Below are 21,307 nucleotides of genomic sequence, written 5' to 3' on the forward strand. Positions count from 1 at the left end.
GCCTTTCAACTGCGTGATCATGTTACACTTGTAAATGGATGACAGAAAAAACAAATGATGTGAAAATGCATGTGTTAACACGTTATTTTTGACACCAACGAAAATATTTAGAAAAACGCTGATAACAAAACAACACTGGGCCGCATTGATTTCCATGGACGTAAAACGAAATATATATTTTCTAAATATATTGTTCTGTGTTTCACAGAAGAAATTAGTCATTCATTAAACAAACAGCTTAATATGACGTAACACCAGCTATCTTAAAATAACATGTCCACTTCTGACAAATCATGTGATCAGAAAGAGTAAGGATGGACCCAAAACAAATTGATTGACAAACATAAAGTAACAGTCCATGTCCTTGATAGACAATAATTGACTTGACAAATGTACGATGTGCCAATTTAAAAATATATATATTTTCGTTACATTTATATATAATAAAATATGAATATATATTTAAATTGCTGTACTGAAAAAAGGGATTATTATGATTATGATTATGTTAGAAAAAATGCTTTTAAACAACAAATAATCATTTAAAAAATTGAAATTTTTAGAACACCTTAATGTGATAGAAATATAATTATATTAGTTGATTTAACATTCTCCAAGTTCAGAAACCATTGACTGACAAATACCTTATGACCTGGTCCATGTCCTTGTTAGGAAAATTATTGACAGATGTCTGCACAGTGATGTTTGAACATTCAGAACCTCTGTGCTCAGTTTGCTTGTCAAAGCTCCAACATGGAGGTTCAAAAAACAGGTCTTTTATTTTGTCTTTTCCTCTTCTCGGGTAAGCCTAAGAGTTATTTTATTATTTGTCAATAATATCTGTATGTGAATAATAAGATTAATTATGTTCCCTCCAGTTTTCCTAATGGACTACACTGAAAGTACAGGTAACATGATGTTTGAGGAAGTCTTACTGAAGAAATGTTTTATGTCCTTTCACCTGGTTTAATTCCTTACATCCGTACAATACTTCATTTATATTTAATAAACATCATTTATGAAGATACTTTTTTGTGACTATTATTTCAATAATCTGTATACACTTCTGTTAAAACATTTACAGTCGCTTGCGTACTTTTTTCCCTACATTGTAAAATAAGAGAAAACTCATCAAAACGATGGAATAATGTAAATGTTCTGTAACTATGGAAATCAGGTTAAATATTAATAACAAATTTTAACTTAAAGATGAGAAAATATTCAGCAAACTCTATCAATATACTGAATGAGTTCTCATCTATGATGGGCTCTTTTGGCTGCATTTCTTTGTTGTTCGGTCAAAGTCCTCCATTTCAAACACACATTTAATCACACGTCAGCTGTTACAATTTACAAGATATACAAGAGCTGATGCAAAAGTATGAGATGTGAGCAAATCATTATTAGCCCTTTTCTGTCTTATTTGCTCATGGTTATGACTGAATGTTTTGATATCGCAAAATAAATGTTTCTGGGCATATCAATATATTTCTGAAAAGTTTCAGTTTATTTTTGCGTCTCTCTATACAACCTTGAAATATCTGAATTAGTGCAAAAATTAAGTTAAACATGCAAATAGTATAAGTAGAAAATCAGAAATAATGTAAACAACGACTCACTCACATCTCATACTCTTGAATCTGCTCTTGTATACGTGCAGAAGATTGTATGTACTGCAGAGGAGAAGACTACAGAGGCAAGATCTCCATCACTGAGAGTGGACACACCTGCCAGCGCTGGGACTTTGATACACAAAATAAGTACAAGCCATCAAAGTGAGAAACTAGCACTTACTTACTGAGCATTTATGAAATATTGTCTACTTGGTACAAGTACACAAAAACTGTGTTTTGTAGTTTTCCTGAGAAAAACTTGGAAGAGAATTATTGCAGAAATCCAGATGGATCACTTCGGCCCTGGTGCTATACCACAAATCCATCCAAACGCTGGGAGTACTGCTCTATTCCTCGATGCCGTAAGATTCACTCCTGTGTGCCTGAAAACACCATATCAAAATATCAGCTTATTATGATATAATATTATTAATTATCGATCATCTTTCTCTTGTAGGAACTGAACCGGCCGCAACTGTACCAGAGCACACCTGTATGACTGGAGATGGAAGCTCTTACAGGGGAACTATTTCTGTGACCAAATCAGGGAAAACTTGCCAGAGTTGGACATCTCAAACTCCTCACGAACATGGTAGAACTCCAGAGACCTCCCCGTGCAAGTAAGCATTAAAGCCTTGGTTCATCAAAGAATGGAAATTATGTCATTATTTACTCACTCTAAATTCATCTTCTTAGGAAAAAGATGGAACACTACAATATCATTTTGGATCAATAACAAGATAGTATAATATATCACATCTATCAGCGCGGACATGAAACCAGAATGTAGGAATTGTCATTTTTACGTGATCTACTTCGTTAATTTAAGAATCATTTCATTACAGAGGTCTCGTAGAGAACTACTGCAGGAACCCTGGTAATGACAGAACGCCCTGGTGTTACACCACAGACCCTGAGACCCGCTGGGAATACTGCAATGTGTCCAGATGTCAAGGTCAACCTAAACCTTCGTCTGTACTGTAGGAAATTAAATTAGATTTGGCTACAGTATATGAGTATTTTTGTTCCTATTCTTCGAAATCATTAAAAAAAGTTTACAAAGTCTACATTTTAGAAAAAGAATAGACTGATCAATTATAACTATGGGAATTCGGTTAGATCGATGATTAGAACTATTGCCTCACAGCAAGAAGGTCCCCAGCTGAGACTAAATAAGACAAAAAAGGTCAACAATGACACCTATATTTCACACTCCTTAATCTGCTCTTGTATACATGCAGAAGATTGTGTGTACTGCAGAGGAGATGACTACAGAGGCAAGATCTCCATCACTGAGAGTGGACACACCTGCCAACGTTGGGACTTTGATAAAAAAAATAAGTACAAGCCATCAAGGTGAGAAACGTCTTGATTACGAATGTAACCTCAGTTCCCTGGAGAAAAAGAGATGTTGTGTCAAGACTGACAGAATGGGGATTTCACTTGAGAACCTACCATCTCCGATTGTATTTTTTAAAGGCCAATGAACTTCAGAGGCATTCTCGTTTGCTGCAACGGGCCGGCGCAGCACTTGTGGCATGATGGACACAATGTCTCGTTCCCTCCATCAGGGAACTGAGGTTAAATCCGTAACCAAGACGTTCCCTTTCTGACGGTCTCTCGACATTGTGTTGAGACTGACAGAATGTGGTTACTATACAAAAACGTCACTGCGCTGCGCCGCGTCACAAATTCCAACCGAACGACACTGACTGGCCTGGGCGTGAGTGCCCCCTCGAATCGTAACGCTCCAGTGGTGAAGTAAGGCATCAATTAGTGGCATGTGCTGCCACTAAGGCATCTGCTGAAGGGAGATAACGTGGAAAACCTACACGTTCTCACCGGTGGGGAGAACTCATGGGAGTAGTTGTGCAGGGTCCCAACAAGGAGTCCACAGAGGGGAGGTCACAGTTTCACCAACAGGGGAACCAAGAGTGAGGAAGCGTCAGACAAGACTACCCAGGGAGGGGGAGTCACTGTGTGTGGAGCACTAGCTCAGATATAAGGGTTCACCTCGTGAGGGAAACTCAAATATACTGGCCGCTCCGCCAGGCTCGTAAACCTGAAGTGCTAAGTGATAGATCGAATTCCTATACTTTGTCCATGGAGGAAGTAGGGAGGCAAGAGTAGCGCGCTAACTCAACTGAAGAGGGGAGACAGCGCTTCGCAGGCGTACACATTTATTCATTTGGCAGACGCTTTTATCCAAAGCGACTTACAAGTAGTTTTATACAGTGGCACATTACTGCAGAGCAATCAGGGGTAAGGTGCCTTGCTCAAGGGCCCTTCAGTCATGACCTGCTGGCACTGAGATTAGAACCGGCAACCTTCTGATCACAAGCCCAATGCTCTAACCATTAGGCCAAAGCTGCGTACACGGGATCGGTAGGCCAAAGTTATGGTGTCCACGATCCAGTGTGCCAATCTCTGTTTGGGCCGGTTCCTGGAGGGCTGCTGATGGGGAGCTGATTCCCTCCGCTTAGGTCTCCGTCTGCGGGGGGCCGCCTGAGGGGTGGCACTGGAGAAGGGGTCGGAAGTGCGGAGGGGAGGGGCTGCTGGGATGCAGATGCTGTCCGGGAGTTCCTTTCCCTGGCAGGGGAGGATGTGCCTGATGGCCTCCTTCTGATTCTTCACCGTCGAAAACTGCATTGTAGATCCAATAGGAATCGAAGATCGCTCAGCATAAACCTGGCAGGTTCCGAAATACAAAAAGGTGAATGAATGGGCAGACCATCTTCCCTTTTATACCCGTATGTCCGGAACGGAGACTGGCGTGCCATCCCATTCGCAAAGTTCGTTGGCCTTTTAAAAGTACAATTGGAGATGACAGGTTCTCATGTCAAACCCCATTCTGTCACTCAACACAACTTTGAGAGACCGGGAGAAAGGGATCTAGCATTACTTACTGAACTTTTATGAAATATAGTTCACAAGTGTGTGTTTTGTAGTCACCCTGAAAAGAACTTGGAGGAGAACTATTGTAGGAGCCCCAATGGAGACCTCAGGCCCTGGTGCTATTCCCCAAATCCATCCAAACGCTGGGAGTACTGCTCTATTCCTCGTTGCAGTAAGAAATCACATTCAGCCTTTAGTTATGTTATATTATTAATTATTGACCATATTTCTCTTGTAGGAACTGAACTGGCAACAATTGTACCAGAACACACCTGTATTACTGGAGATGGAAGCTCATACAGGGGAACTATTTCTGTGACCAAATCAGGGAAAACTTGCCAGAGTTGGACATCTCAAACTCCTCACAAACATAACAGAACTGCAGAGAAGTACCCGTGCAAGTAAGCATTAAAGGGCTAGTTCATCAAATAATGAAAATGATGTCACTAACTAGCCCATTAAGGGGCCATTCACATTTACATGCTACTGTATATAATATGAAAGTAGGCGAATTCAGAAGAATTGTCAGTTTTCTGGGAATTTTTTTTGACATTTTTGTAAAACAAAAAACACTGAACATCACTGTCCCGCAAAATATATTTGTAGTTGCTGATATGAAACTAGAATTTAAGAATTTAAATATGATCTATTTCTATAATTTTAAAAAATTATTTAATTCCAGAGGTCTTGTTGAGAACTTCTGCAGGAACCCTGACAAAGACAAAGAGCCCTGGTGTTTCACCACAGACCCTGAGACCCACTGGGGATACTGTAGTGTGCCCAAATGTCAAGATCAACCTGAACCTGGTCTGTATTGAAGGAAATTGAATACTATTTGGTAGAAGTATATAAAACATATGGCGCAACTTACTCACTTTTTGTGAGAAAACTTATTAATACATTAAAAAATATTTATAAATAATAAGAGTAGACTCATCAAAATGGAATACTTCAAATATAACCATGGGATTTAGTTTAAAAACAAATAAGAAACTTTGTGTTCTTAGTGACAAACAAAGTTAAACATGCAAATAGTGTAGAATACATTGACAATCAGACAGAAATAATGTAAACAACGACTCACTCACATCTCACACTCTTAAATCTGCTCTTGTATACGTGCAGAAGATTGTGTGTACTGCAGAGGAGAAGACTACAGAGGCAATATCTCCATCACTGAGAGTGGACACACCTGCCAACGCTGGGACTTAGATACAAATAATTTCAAAAAAAAGTACAAGCCATCAAAGTGAGAAACTAGCATTTACTTACTGAGCATTTATGAAATATTGTCCACTTAGTACAAGTACACAAAAACTGTGTTTTTGTAGGTACCCTGAGGAGAAGTTGGAGGCGAACTATTGCAGGAACCCTGATGGAGAGTCCAGACCTTGGTGTTATACCACAAATCCATCTAAACGCTGGGAGTTCTGCTCTATTCCTCGATGCAGTAAGATTCACTCCTGTGTGCCTGAAATCACAGTTTCAAATAATCAGTATATTATTAATAGATTAATTATTGATCATCTTTCTCTTGTAGGAACTGAACCGGCCACAATTGTACCAGAGTTCACCTGTATGACTGGAGATGGAAGCTCTTACAGGGGAACTATTTCTGTGACCAAATCAGGGAAAACTTGCCAGAGTTGGACATCTCAAACTCCTCACAAACATGACAGAACAGCAGAGAACTACCCGTGCAAGTAAGCATTAAAGGGATGAAAAATAAATGATGTCATAAATGACTCACCTTGAAGTCGTACGATAACTCTAGGACTTCTGTTCATCTTTGGAACACAAGGAGAAAGATAGTTTTGATGAGATCGAAAAGCTGATTCCCTTCAAAGACAGCAAAGCAACGTCCATTCAAAGCACGAAAAATTGGTAAAGACATCTTTAAAACAGTCCATGTGACAATTTCCTCAATTCCGCCTCAGTTTCCAACATGTGTTCACAGGAATCAGCTAATAAAAGAAACCTGTTTTCACGTGATTACATTTATATCAATAAAGCGGCTACACAGAAGTTTGAGACTTGCCAGGTTTTTTGCGTGCAGTGACGTCAGCATCGATAGTCTGTCCAGTATTGTATACTTTTTTTAAATGTCTTCTCATGTCCGCATTGCAACCTATTGCAACAATAGTTTTTCATTTTGCCGTTTCTACATGAACTGCATGATTCGAGAGCAGACTTTTACGCATTATTTTACTGTTACTTCCGTTTGAGACTTTTACAACTATGCTGTCAGACATGCGCACATAAACAAAACTTACAGAAAACCAGTAAAGGCGTTTACCTGCAACGTGAAATCGGAGTAATGGGCAAAAAACTACCTCTGCCGAGCGGGTCTTGCTTACATCGTTTATAACCTTTCCCTGGATAAAAGAAAACAGTTGCACGTGTTTACATGACATTACTTGTTATCAGATTATTAAGCATAATCGGAGTGAGACTCTGCATGTAAACGCACTCAATGAAGGGAATCAGAAAGCTTTTGGACCTCATCAGAACGATCTTATTTTGTGTTCAGAAGATTATCATAGATCTTACGAAGTGACTTAAGTCTTTCAAATTTTTTTTATTTTTTATTCTGACATTCTCGGTTTTCTGTGAAACCCAAAAGGAAATTGTTTTGACATTTTGAAATGACCACCACTGACAGCAAAATATATTCTTCGTTGCGTCACTTTATTTGTTGACATGAAGCCAGAAAATTGGAACTTAAATTTTTACATAAGCTATTGATTTCATTTTAAAACAAATTATCTTATTGCAGAGGTCTTGAAGAGAACTACTGCAGGAACCCTGATAATGACAGAAGACCCTGGTGTTTTACCACAGACCCTGAGACCCGGTGGGAATACTGCGAGGTGCCCAAATGTGATGACCAATCCAAATCTGGTCTGTATTAAAGGAAATAAAATAACATTCGAAACAAGATTTGACAACAGTATTTAATATATGACTATTTCTGTCCAATCAGGTGATCTGAAATGTGGACAGCCAGCAAGAGAACCTAAAAGTTGCTTGTGGCGTGTTGTTGGGGGATGTGTTTCTGAACAACACTCCTGGCCTTGGCAGATCAGTCTTAGAACAGGGTACATACATTTCACTCTTGTGTCTCTGTGCTTAATACTGTTACATAATAATTTACATAACATGCTACAAACAACATCTCTGGTTCTAGACTGTTTAGAAAATGTATTTAATCCAGTAATCTGACGACTGTTCATTTATTTAGTCAATTTCCTGAATTTCTGGATTTTTGCATTTATAGGCCGTAAAATTTGATAGAATTTATTTTGTGAAATGTAAAGAATACATGGTGTTACTGCAGTTTCTTTTATTTTAGTAAAATGTATATTGTGACATTCAAATTAAATAGTGATATAGATGGTTTCATTGGACGCACACGCCTGGCCCAAAGTTAACTTAATATCTTTGTAGAATCATTTTATTAAATAAACTATTTATTGAATTTTGTTGCATGTTAATTATATTAATTAAACTCTTTGTTAAATAGGCCGTCGCATTTAAAGAAAACCGTATGGGTTTACATTGTACATTGATATCTAGGAGTTCAATTTGCTATCGGAGTCTAAATTCAAAATATTGCCGAGGCAAGTTTAGCTAAGTATTTATTTTGCTTGTTATCAGAAATAATCCACAGGAACTCTATTCTTTGCGGATGTGTATCAGTGTCAGAACTGTGTGCAGAGAACCCAAGTGCAGGCAGCCAAAAACAGGGATGACGGGGTTAACAAAGATTTTAATTATTAAATAAACAAAACAAAAACCCACAAGGGGGTAAAACAAGACAAGATAACTAAATAATTACAAACAGGACACGGACTAACTAAACTAGGAACATAAACACTAAGGACAAGACTAAACTAACTCACCAAAAACACGAGGTAACAAAACTAGACACGATGCAAGACTTTACCAAGCTTTCAAGGAAAAACATTGGACGTACAAAGGACAAGGTACAGCACACAATGAACGAGCACAGGACTATAGACAAGAGGAGGCTTTAAAGGGAAACAAACACAGGATAATTGACAAGGGTCAGGTGTAGGTAATGAAACACTCAAGGAAGGTTAACGAGGAAACGAGATGGCGGGAAACACTGACGAGACACGAGAAAGAACATGGCAAGTCTACATTTCATAACAAAGCCATGCCTTTCTCACACAAAACCTAAGGCTATGCCATGACTCCGCTGCAAGACCAAGAATAAACATGACATGATAGCGGAGTCATGACAATCAGAAGTCACTTTCGGGCCACAAAAGTGTGCATGTGCCGTAAGCTTTGTTTATGTTGTTGCTTTGAAACCATCTGTTCAAATGAAATGTGAATTACGTCCTGTGAACTACACCAGTGACTTTCAGCTAGAGGAAAGATTTGACCACTTAACTGTTTTCTGTCATAGTCCTGAGAAATCTCATTGGTGTGGTGGAACTCTGATTAATCCGCAGTGGGTCCTCACCGCAGCCCATTGCCTTAAGGTGTAAGCGACCATTTTTAAATATCTTTATTTTGCTGTTTGAAAGTATATAAATGCAAAGATTTAACAAAAGCTGGGAGTTTTGGAAGTTCTTCAAATTATGAAATGTTAACCTACCATTACACAGGTCTGCGAGTCCATCTTATTACAAGATCTTCCTTGGAATCCACACAGAAAATGGGTCTGAATCATCCAAACAGGAACGAGATGTTTTTAAAATGGTTAAGGAACCGTCTGGAGCTGACATTGCACTTCTCAAGCTAGACAGGTAAGAGAGTTCACTGTTATCTGTTGTTTATTTCTGTAACAGTTGTGGAACCGTTGTAGATAAGTGTGATACAGGTGAGTAACATTTAAATGTTTCATTTATTAGATTATTAAATAGTTTCTTCAAGTCAAGCTTAAAAACCCAGTACTAGTACAGAAAGTACTTGACACACTTCTCTTAAAGAGTTATTTAATCTCTCAAATGTTCAAAGCCAAATTGAAAGCGTAACACTGTGTTTACAATTGACACAAGCGGTTATATTTAATGACATCATGAAGGCAAACTCACAATAAAGTGTGTCTCATTTTAGGCCTGCAGTAATAAATGTTCAGGTTTCGCTTTCGTGTCTACCTGAAAAGGACTACATTGTACCAGATGACATTGAATGCTTTATAACAGGCTGGGGAGAGACACAGGGTAGGTGATTTTACAAGCCAAAAAGATTCTTTACCTACACATATTTGATTTAAACACATTTATATTTCAGTTTACTTAAATAATACTGTAGTTTCAAGCTTTTCTGTTCTTCAGGAACTGGTGGAGAGGGTTACCTGAAAGAAGCCATCATACCAATAATTAAGAATAAAATCTGCAACAGATCGTCGTTTTTGAATGGCCGCATAAAGGATCACGAGATGTGCGCTGGATACAAAAAAGGTGGAACAGACAGCTGTCAGGTCAGAAACATGCACTAAAGTCTAAATCCTGCAAATGTGCATAAACAACGACCAGTAACCTACATAACACATCCGTGGCACCTTAGAAAATATAAATTACACTCCACTTTGGTTAAATGGAGCAGAAGGACTGCATGTATTTAATGCATTTTACATTCCAACATATATAATGTAAGTGTCGTGAATTGTGTGGTGAGAACCCAAGTGCAGGCAGACACGGGGATGAAGGGGTTAACACAAGACTTTAATAATCACACTAGAACAAAAACACCCACGATGGGAAAAACACTGACCAAACTAAAATCCAAAACTGAAAACAAAGACTTCCCACAAGGGGGGCAAAAAGAAACAACGAATAACACTAAGAACTATACAAACGGGGTACAAGAACATGAACTTTAACAGGGACCATGGCAGGAAACACCTACAGCATACAATGAACGCGCACAGGACAATGAACACGAGGATGTCTTATAGGGGAACAAACACAGGATAATTAACAAGGGCAGGTGCAGGTACTGAAACACTCAGGGAAGGTTAACGAGACAAAAGGGCGGGAAACACTGACGAGACACGAGAAAGCACATGGCAAGTCAGAATAAAAACAAAGTCATGTCTTTCTCACACAAAACCTAAGGCTATGCCATGACTCCGCTGCAAGACCAAGAATAAACATGACATGATAGCGGAATCATGACAATAAGATGGAACTATTTCCTTTTCGTTAATTCTGGGACAAGTAAATAAAAAAGCCCGGAATTAAAAATGAATTAACATGAATTAAAAACATGAATATTCCAATTTTGATAGTTTGTTTCATTTGCAGTTATGGTAAGATCTCACAGAAATTTTATGCTTCGTGTTCATTTTGTTCTCACATATTTAGGGTGACAGTGGCGGCCCTCTCGTCTGCAAAGCACAGAACAAGTTTGTTCTTCAAGGAGTAACATCATGGGGTCGCGGTTGTGCTCTAGCCAAGAAACCTGGAGTGTACGTCCGCGTCTCTAAGTTTGTCAGCTGGATTGAACAAACCATGAAAGAAAACTAATTCATCTTAATCACAAACATATGCTGTGCCATGACATTTAAATGAACAAATATTGTTTGAAAATAAAATTTTGAAACAGAAGTTACAGCTCATATTGAATTTGCACAAATTGGTCAAATGTGTTCACTGTCCCCAATGTTAATACCATACATTAAATCATACCTAGTTTACCTAGTGTAAAAATACTTCACTTGATTTTAAACTTCGTTAAAAGAAATTGCATAATTAAACAAATGGCTCGGAACAATATATTCATATTTTCAAAATGTTGTAAAATTTGCAATTAATTTGCAATAACTGAAAAACTCAAAATAGACTCAATAAACCAAGAGTAAAACATCTTCATAAAAGGCACAACTATCAAATTTCCTCTAGGAAAATATGTTCCTCTGAGCTTGTTTGTGTTTGTCTCAGAATTAAATTTATCATCAATAACAGTCTCCAGATATTTATATTGATTTCCCACTTGTACCTGCTGTACCTTTATGACAACAGGCAAAGCAGATCAATAGTACTTGCGAAATTAAATGATCATGGGCCTCTTTGGGCATTTATATAACAAAAAGGCATCACCATCGAGTAAAATGGTCAACCACTGGCCGGAGCTGGCATCTAACCAAGAGCGGAGAGACACAATCCCTGAATCATCAGCAAATTTAATATTTTGGCAATCGTTGGTATACAAAGTAAACAAAAGAGGAGCTAAAACACAAGCCTGATGTGTACCTGTAGGGGTCAACAACGTATTGCAGAAACTTACACGTGTTGTTAAAAAAATACCACAATGTGAGAATACCAGACCAAACCCAATGTAAGATGTATAAAAATCGTACTCGGTTACTTACGTAACCTCGGTTCCCTGAGATACGGGAACGAGTACTGCGTAGCAGGACGCTATGGGGAAAACTCCTTTTTCTCCGATGACTGAAGCAATTCAAAAGTGCAGTGAAAACTGCACGGTGATTGGTTGGAAAAAAGCAGAGCTTTGAACCAATCGTAGCGGAGCTGCCGGACCAATGGCGATGGCACCCGCCAAAATGGGCGGGGCTTATGGCTATATAAGCAGACACATCGCCGTAGGGTCTTCAGGTTACTTCGACTGAAGCGACGACACAGCAGCTCGTAGCACGGCAAGGAACGCAGTACCCGTTCCCGTATCTCAGGGAACCGAGGTTACGTAAGTAACCGAGTACGTTCCCTATCGATACTTCACTCGTACTGCGTAGCAGGACGCTATGGGGAACCAGTATAATCACGCCGTGCTACAGATGGAACGAAAAACATAAATGGTCTCGGAGCCTCGGCTCGGAGACGGCGTAAAGCAGGGAAACCCTGAAAGCGGCAGAGGCCAAGCTAGAAGGTGGCCTAGACCGGTTATCGTCCCAAAGTAATTAAGTGCTGGCGTGGCCATAGCCATGGCTCAGCGACCTAATTCAAGCAGAAAGGACCCGGGCCTGAAGGGCCGGTACGTCCAGGTTATAAAACCTTGTAAAAGTGGACGGCGAAGCCCAGCAGGCCGCCGCACAGATATCTTTTATAGAGACACCGCTATACCATGCCCAGGAAGAGGCAACGCCTCTAGTGGAATGGGCTCTAATTCCCGTGGGGCATTGAAGGCCCAAGGAAGAGTAAGCCAGCGATATAGCCTCAACTATCCACTTCGATAGTCCATGTTTCGAGACCGAGGACCCTTTGGTGCGGTCGCCGAAGCACACAAAGAGCTGTTCCGACCGTCTGAATAGGGCGGAGCGCTCAAAGTATATTCTTAACGCTCTGACTGGGCAGAGCAGACTAAGCTCTGGATCCCGCTCTGAGGAGGGGAGAGCAGAGAGCGAAATAACCTGTGCTCTGAACGGAGTAGAGAGCACCTTAGGTACATAGCCATGTCTTGGTTTGAGAACGACTCTGGCGTCGCTAGGCCCAAATTCCAGACAGGATGAGCTCACAGAGAGAGCCTGTAAGTCACTCACACGCTTCACCGATGCTAAAGCGAGAAGCAGAGCGGTCTTGAGCGTCAAGGGACGGAGGTCCGCAGATAGCAGCGGCTCAAAGGGAGGACCCTTTAGAGCCCTCAGGACCGTGGGCAGATCCCAAGAGGGAACTGTAAGAGGGCGAGGGGGGTGTAGCCGCCTGGAGCCCTTCAGGAAACGAACGACAAGATCGTTCTTGCCCACTCCTTGTCCTCCGATGTGGGTATGTGAGGCTGAAATAGCCGCCACATAGACCTTGAGTGTGGAAGGGGCACGGCCGTTATCCAACAACTCTTGTAAAAATGACAGTATCAGTGATACGTCACAGGACACTGGGTCAGCGCCGCGTGTTGTACACCAGGAGGCGAAGACAGACCATTTGAGGGCGTAGAGGCGTCTAGTAGACGGAGCTCTAGCTTGTGATATGGTGTTCAGTACGCTCTCTGGGAGGTCCGTAGGCTCCCGTCGAGAGGCCAAAGGTGCAGAGCCCACAGCTCTGGCTGGGGGTGCCATATCGTGTTCCCTGCCTGAGAGAGGAGGTCCCGCCTCAGGGGAATGGGCCACTGGGCTGCTATTAGCAGCTGGGAGAGATCTGCGACCCAAGGCTGGTTCGTCCACAGAGGGGCTACCAAAAGCACTCGGTGAGCTTGATCCCTGATTCTCCTGATCGTCTGCTGCAAGAGCGCGATCGGGGGAAAAGCATAGAGGAGCCGGTTGGGCCAAGCGTGGGCCAAGGCGTCCTTGCCCTTCGAGAAGTACGTCGGGCAATGAGTATTGTCTTCTGAGGCGAAAAGATCGACTTCCGCCTTGCCGAAGAGTTTCCAGATTTGCTGAACCGACATGGGGTGGAGCGTCCATTCGTCTGAAGGAACATTGCTCCGAGATAGCATATCTGCTCCCCGGTTCAGTTTGCCTGGAAGATGAGTTGCCCTCAGTGAGCGCAGATTGGACTGGGCCCATTCCAAGAGGTGAGAAACTAGGGAAAAAAGGCGTCTTGAGGAGAGGCCTCCCTGGTGATTTATGTAAGATACTACCGTCATGCTGTCTGATCGGACTAGGACGTGACGATCTTTTAGCACCGGTAGGAAGTAGCGGAGGGCCAACCATACTGCCTGCATTTCCAGGTAGTTGATATGGAGGCTTCCTTCCTGGTTCGACCAGAGGCCGAAGGCCGGTTTGCCATCGCACAGAGCGCCCCAACCCGTGTTGGAGGCGTCTGTCGTGACCACTTTCCGGCTGGATGTGGAGCCCATGGGCATACCCTGCTCTAGCCAAAGGGGATCTTTCCACGAGGCTAGGGCGGTTACGCAGGCTTGATTCACCACAACACGCAGTCGACCAAGACGCCAAGCGTGTGGAGGAACTCTGGGCTTCAGCCAGTACTGGAGGGGTCGCATCCGGAGGATGCCCAGACTCAGTACCTGAGATGCAGAGGCCATAAGACCTAGCATTTTCTGAAAAACCCTGAGGGGGCGTGAAACCCCGGGTGTGAATGAGGCCGCAAGCCGTCGAATGACCAGAGCTCGGTCTGGAGAAATTCTGGCGGTCATGCGTTTTGAGTCGAAGACTGTTCCCAGGAACAAAATGTTTTGGCTGGGTGACAGTGCGCTCTTGGCAAGATTGATCCTGAGTCCCAGGCACTCCAGGTGGCTGAGGAGGAGGGATCTGTGAGACTTTAGCTCGTCCTCCGACTGGGCTAGAACAAGCCAGTCGTCGAGGAAATTCAGAATGCGGATTCCCTTCTGTCTGAGAGGGGAAAGAGCCGCGTCCATGCACTCCGTGAAAGTGCGGGGAGCTAGAGAAAGTCCGAATGGAAGGACCGTGTATTGATAAGCAATTCCCTCGTAGGCGAATCTCAAGAATCGTCTGTGACGAGGGGCTATCTGAATGTGGAAGTAAGCATCTTCCAGGTCCAGGGAGAAGAACCAGTCCTCTGGGCGTATTTGCGAGAGGATCTGCTTCATCGTGAGCATCCTGAAGCGCCGTTTCATAAGGGCGTGATTCAGATGCCTGAGATCGAGGATGGGGCGGAAGCCGCCGTCCTTCTTTGGTACTAGAAAGTACCGGCTGTAGAAGCCTGACTCGATTTGGTCTGGGGGAACCATTTCTATGGCTCTTTTTCCCAGTAAATTCCTCAACTCCGTGCGCAGAACGTGAGAATTTGAGTCCTGCACTCGGGTGGGGACGACCCTGCGAAAGCGCGGGGGTCGACGAGCAAACTGGAGTGAATATCCTTGGGATATTATTTCCAGAACCCAGTCTGACACCCCGGGGATGGCTCTCCAGGCCTTGGCCCGGGCGGCAAGGGTTTGGGTGTAAAGAGGAGATACGCCGCCTTTTGGGGGCTTGACTCCCAGGAACAATGGAAGAGGAAGTTTGCTCTTTTTTATGACAAAGTTTGTGTTTTATTAAACATTTTGCAGAATGTGGTGTGGGCGTTAGAAAAGGCCCCGCACTTACAACATTGCATTTTAACAAAACATTTTTGCCGGCACCCGGAACTGAACGGGGTGACCTGGCAGACATGAGAGCAGTCTTAGAAGGAGGGCCGGCTGGAGCGGGCCCTGTAGCCTTCCTCTTCCTTGGGGTCGGCGCCGGCCGAGATCCGGGTCTCTTAGGCAGAAAGTGCCTCATGGCCTGCGAAGATTTCTGCGCTGCCGTGAAGCGTTCTGCGAAACCCTCCACCGCCGGTCCGAAGAGGCCGGTCGTGGAAATAGGAGCATCCAGGAAGGGGACCTTATCCGCATCCTTGATCTCCATCAGCGTCAGCCATAGATGACGCTCGAGCACCACTAAACTGGCCATGGATCTGCCTATCGCCTGGGCCGTGGCCTTGGCGGCGCGTAGAGCAAGATCCATCGCGCTCCGTAGCTCTCTGAAGAGCGCAGGGTCAGGGTCGGACTCATCCATGCCTTGGAGGAGCTTCGCCTGGTAGACCTGGAGCACTGCCATGGAGTGAAGCGCTGAAGCCGCCTGGCCTGAGGACGAGTATGCGCGTCCAGCGAGGGCCGAGGTGGTTCTGCACGGCTTTGAAGGATGAGGCGCTTTAGCCCTCCATCCGATGGCGGCGGGCGGACACAGATGTGCGGCCACAGACTCATCGAGGGGGGGTAGCTTCTCGTACCCTTTTTCCTCTGCGCCGTCCACGGAGGTGAGCGCAGAGGAGGAAGGTCGAAGACGGGCCGAATAGGGGGCGCGCCACGACTTCGTGAGTTCGCCGTGAACCTCCAGGAAGAGCGGTGCGTTTCTTTGACGAGGAGCCTGACGGCGCCCCGGCAAGAACCACTCGTCCAGGTGGCTGCGAGTGGGTTCCTCTGGGGGAGACCACTCTAAACCCAGCTCGTTAACCGCCTTCGTGAGGACCCGGAAGAGCTCGGAGTCCGCACTGGGGGCGTGTCCGCCGGGTTCTGGAGACGGCAAGGGGGCGGGGTCAACCAACGAGCCCGCTAACTCCTCGCCGTCTGAAGCCGCTAACGACATGGCGTCGTCATCCTCCGGTTCGTTTCCACCGAACGAGATCATGTCACAGGCGGCCGCCAGTGGACGCTGATCTGTTCGGGTGAAACAGAACGGGGAAACATCTCTCTGCGGGGAAGGCGAGGCACGGCGAGCCGGCATGAGCTCGCGCTTCCCCGAGCGCTTTGCTCCTCTACCCCGCTGCTTCGCTCGCACAGTGTCCTGTGCGCACAGAGGCGGGGGGGGAGGGGCGGAGTCGCTCTCTGAAAAGAAAGCTATCCGCGAGCGCAGAGAGGAGAGACTCATACTCTCGCAGTGAGAGCATTCCGTCTCTTTGAGCGCGTCCTCTGCGTGGGAGAGACCCAGACATGAGACGCACTCCTCGTGCCCGTCAGCGGCGTGTAGGAAAACCCCACACGAGCGACAGGTACGGCGCGGCATTGTAGCGCAGTGAAAACTGCACGTGAATGCTGCAGGAAATTTGCTCTAACACTCTCTGAAAAGAAAGTGTGTGTGAAAATATGCTCTTTCAGCGTCGCCGGATAGCGGCAGGGAAAAGACCGTGCTGAAGCGAGAACCGTTCGCTCGCGAAGCCGCCCACAGAATCCGCCGGAGCGAAGCCGCTGACGAATCCGCTGAAGCGAAGGCGCTGAGCAGGAGGTCGAATCCGCTGCAGGTGCTCTCTCGACGGCGAAGCAGTCAGTCTCGGGAAGCGAAGACGAGTCGTCGCTGAAGGAGAAGAGATCTGAAGACCCTACGGCGATGTGTCTGCTTATATAGCCATAAGCCCCGCCCATTTTGGCGGGTGCCATCGCCATTGGTCCGGCAGCTCCGCTACGATTGGTTCAAAGCTCTGCTTTTTTCCAACCAATCACCGTGCAGTTTTCACTGCGCTTTTGAATTGCTTCAGTCATCGGAGAAAAAGGAGTTTTCCCCATAGCGTCCTGCTACGCAGTACGAGTGAAGTATCGATAGGGAACTACTTTTCCTTGAGGGCCAGATTCTAAAAGTATAAATGGGATGTGGGCCAGCTTTTTTTTACCGTATCCTCATTACTTCTGTAATTTTGTATTTATTGAATTTTGTTTCTTTTATACTGTTTTTGTTGCTGTTACTTTTAGATCATATATTAAAACGTGCACTCAGATATTGCATGTGCCTTTTTAGGATATTTAAAAGGGATATTGTCTTTTTAATTGTATATAATATCCCTTGATGCATTAGTTTACCCAAATATAAAAACACTGTTAATTTACTCACCCCCAGTCCATCAAAGATGTGGGTGGCATTGTTTTTTCAAGAAGATATTTATGAATATATTTGGTTAAATAAAACTCAAATCAACGAGAGCCAAAAACGCTAATATTTTAATCACAAAAGTAATCCCTGACCCTTGTGTTGTTAAATTGGCGTCTTTTAAAAATAATCAGTTAATCTGTACAAAAAACTGAATGCTATTATGGCATCTTCAGGTGAATTGCAATCGCACTCATGTGCCCCACGCACTTAAAAGGGCAGATACTTTGTAGTGCAAGTTCTGGAGGGAGATTAACAGCTGTTTTCGTTAAATTTCGCAGTTTAAATCATACATAAGTAATGAATGCTGCAATAAAAACAACACATTTTTCCTTTTGCTAAGACAACCGTTCACCTGGTGACTTACACGCCACCTTTCAAGGACACAAGACGCGTTTTGGAATGCGACCTATCACGTGCGAAAACCGATTATGACGCTGCAAATATGATACGTTTTTTGGACAGACCGATCAAATCTTTTTATTAGACATCAGTAATATTTTTCATTTTTCAACATTTTTCAGCACCTTTTGAAGTTGAAATTTTCACTTTCAATAACTCTAGCAAAAGTTGCATTTCTAGCGAGAAATAAGTAGTGGTTCATTTCTCGAGGCTTCATCTGGTAGCCAAAGAGTGTAAAACAAGCAGATAGATTGCAGATGCAGTCTGAGATGCACTGTATTTTGTGCCAGTTAAGGCTTAGCAATACCAGTGAAGAAAAAAAACACAGAATTTCAACACGGACTAATCTATTTATATGAATATAATGTGTATTTTCTGATCTATTTGTATGAATATAATGTGTATTTTCTGATGGTATATAATGACTGTATTACATAACTGTGTAATAAACGTATTAGCTTGAAATGAATGGGGCTATCAAATGTGAGTAAATAAATGATTTGGTCATAATAGGCAGAAGGGGCAATATTATTCTTCTACAACTGGAAAGTGTCTGGGTTTAACAGGGCAGAGGACAGTGAATGTGCTTGTGTCACTTGGTTTATAGCTGTCAAAATGTTGCGGCAAGATTCGGACCGCTTACTGAACCACTCAGGGACAAGCGAGGCTTCAGACATCATCTATGACGTCATTGATCTATCACCTTCACATTAGATGATGAATGACAACATGCAAGTATATTACACACTTGAATGGGGAAAATAATACTGTGGGAACATTAATTCAAGACACATGAACATTTGTTTCATCGACTAGCCATCATGTCAATCCAAACCCGTATGACTTACTTTCTTCTGCACACCAAAGAAAATATTTTGAAAAACACTGGCACCCAAACAACATTGATCAAAACATCTGAGACATTTCTCAAAATATCTTATTTTGTGTTCCACAGCATTAACAGCTTAATGTGATGTAACCAGCTAGATAAAAAATGTCCACTTCTGACAAATCATGTGATCAAAAACGATAATAATGTGTTCAATACTGAAACCCATAGGTTCAGTGATTTCACTTCAATTGCAATGAATATGTGCTCTTCGTCATTAAAGTGAAATAACCTTTAATATAAACATCAGAGCCTGATAAAAATAGCCATTTTAGAATAAAAATATCATATGGTACTTGGAGGGTTTTGCATCTGAACTCGTCACATATTGGTTGACAAACGTATAGTAACACAGTCCATGTCCTTTATTAAATAATAACTGACTTGAAATGAACCCGAGCGGTGTTCAGTTATTGGACTTCTGTGCTAGCCACAGTTTGTCTATAACGAACACCATGTTCAAGCATAAGGGTGTCCATCAGTACACGTGGCACCAGGACACCCTAGGCCGCAGGTCGATGATCGACTTTGTGGTCGTTTCATCTGACCTGCGACCATATGTTTTGGACACTCGGGTTAAGAGAGGGGCGGAGCTGTCAACTGATCACCACCTGGTGGTGAGTTGGATCCGATGGCAGGAGAGGAAGCTGGACAGACTCGGCAGACCCAAACGTACAGTAAGGGTCTGCTGGGAACGCCTGGCCGAGTCTCCTGTCAGAGAGATCTTTAACTCCCACCTCCGACAGAGCTTCAACCAGATCCCGAGGGAGGCTGGAGACATTGAGTCCGAGTGGACCATGTTCTCCGCCTCCATTGTCGAAGCGGCCACTCGGAGTTGTGGCCGTAAGGTCTCCGGTGCCTGTCGAGGCGGGAATCCCCGAACCCGGTGGTGGACACCGGAAGTAAGGGAAACCGTCAAGCTGAAGAAGGAGTCTTATCGGGCCTGGTTGGCTTGTGGGACTCCTGAGGCAGCTGACAGTTACCGGCAGGCCAAGCGGACTGCTGCCCGGGTGGTTGTGGAGGCAAAAACTCGGGCCTGGGAGGAGTTTGGTGAGGCCATGGAGAAGGACTATCGACTGGCCTCGAAGAGATTCTGGCAAACCGTCCGACGCCTCAGGAGAGGGAAACAGTGCCCTACCAACGCTGTTTACAGTGGAGGTGGGAGGCTGTTGACCTCAACTGGGGATGTCGTCGGACGGTGGAAGGAGTACTTCGAGGATCTCCTCAATCCCACCGTCACGTCCTCCATTGAGGAAGCAGAGGTTGAGGGCTCAGAGGTGGACTCGTCCATCACCCAAGCCGAAGTCACTGAGGTAGTCAAGAAACTCTTCAGTGGCAAGGCACCGGGGGTGGATGAGATTCGCCCTGAGTACCTCAAGTCTCTGGATGTTGTGGGGCTGTCTTGGTTGACACGCCTCTGCAGCATCGCGTGGCGGTCGGGGACAGTGCCTCTGGGATGGCAGACCGGGGTGGTGGTCCCTCTTTTTAAGAAGGGGGACCGGAGGGTGTGTTCCAACTACAGGGGGATCACACTTCTCAGCCTTCCCGGGAAAGTCTATGCCAGGGTACTGGAGAGGAGAATACGGCCGATAGTAGAACCTCGGATTCAGGAGGAACAGTGTGGTTTTCGTCCAGGCCGTGGAACGCTGGACCAGCTCTACACCCTCTACAGGGTGCTGGAGGGTTCATGGGAGTTTGCTCAACCAATCCACATGTGTTTTGTGGATTTGGAGAAGGCATTCGACTGTGTCCCTCGTGGCATCCTGTGGAGGGTGCTTCGGGAGTATGGGGTCTGTGGTCCTTTACTAAGGGCTGTCAGGTCCCTGTACGGCCGAAGCAGGAGCTTGGTTCGCATTGCCGGCAGTAAGTCGGACTTGTTCCCAGTGCATGTCGGACTCCGGCAGGGCTGCCCTTTGTCACCGGTTCTGTTCGTAATTTTTATGGACAGAATTTCTAGGCGCAGCCAGGGGCCGGAGGGTGTCAGGTTTGGGGACCACACGATCTCGTCTCTGCTATTTGCGGATGATGTTGTCGTGTTGGCCCCTTCAAACCAGGACCTTCAGCATGCACTGGGACGGTTTACAGCAGAGTGTGAAGCGGCTGGCATGAAAATCAGTACCTCCAAATCCGAGGCCATGGTCCTCAGTCGGAAAAGGGTGGCTTGCCCACTTCAGGTTGGTGGAGAGTTCCTTCCTCAAGTGGAGGAGTTTAAGTATCTCGGGGTCTTGTTCACGAGTGAGGGAAGGATGGAACGGGAGATTGACAGACGGATCGGTGCAGCTT

The 21,307-nt window shown here is 44.3% G+C and overlaps 1 protein-coding gene across 2 annotated transcripts; it reads left to right on the forward strand.

Moving 5' to 3' along the window:
* The first annotated feature begins 670 nt into the window (after window positions 1-670).
* LOC306904292 (plasminogen-like) lies at window positions 671-11,442 on the forward strand. Of its 2 annotated transcripts, XM_079474103.1 has the most exons (20): window positions 680-802; window positions 879-908; window positions 1,661-1,775; window positions 1,857-1,975; window positions 2,071-2,233; window positions 2,459-2,568; window positions 2,855-2,969; window positions 4,562-4,680; window positions 4,747-4,909; window positions 5,191-5,315; window positions 5,634-5,757; window positions 5,840-5,958; window positions 6,049-6,211; window positions 7,285-7,409; window positions 7,492-7,606; window positions 8,944-9,021; window positions 9,146-9,286; window positions 9,597-9,703; window positions 9,818-9,963; window positions 10,850-11,442. In XM_079474103.1, the coding sequence occupies exons 1-20, from the start codon at window positions 754-756 to the stop codon at window positions 11,009-11,011; spliced, it is 2,388 nt and encodes a 795-aa protein (XP_079330229.1). In that variant the 5' UTR covers window positions 680-753; the 3' UTR covers window positions 11,012-11,442. The 2 variants fall into 2 exon arrangements, with proteins under 2 accessions (XP_079330230.1, XP_079330229.1); XM_079474104.1 differs by lacking the exon at window positions 879-908 and having other exon boundaries at window positions 671-802.
* The last annotated feature ends 9,865 nt before the right edge of the window (window positions 11,443-21,307 follow it).

The sequence above is a fragment of the Barbatula barbatula genome (genome assembly GCF_947034865.1).
Source record: "Barbatula barbatula genome assembly, chromosome: 15".
NCBI classification, from domain to species: domain Eukaryota; kingdom Metazoa; phylum Chordata; class Actinopteri; order Cypriniformes; family Nemacheilidae; genus Barbatula; species Barbatula barbatula.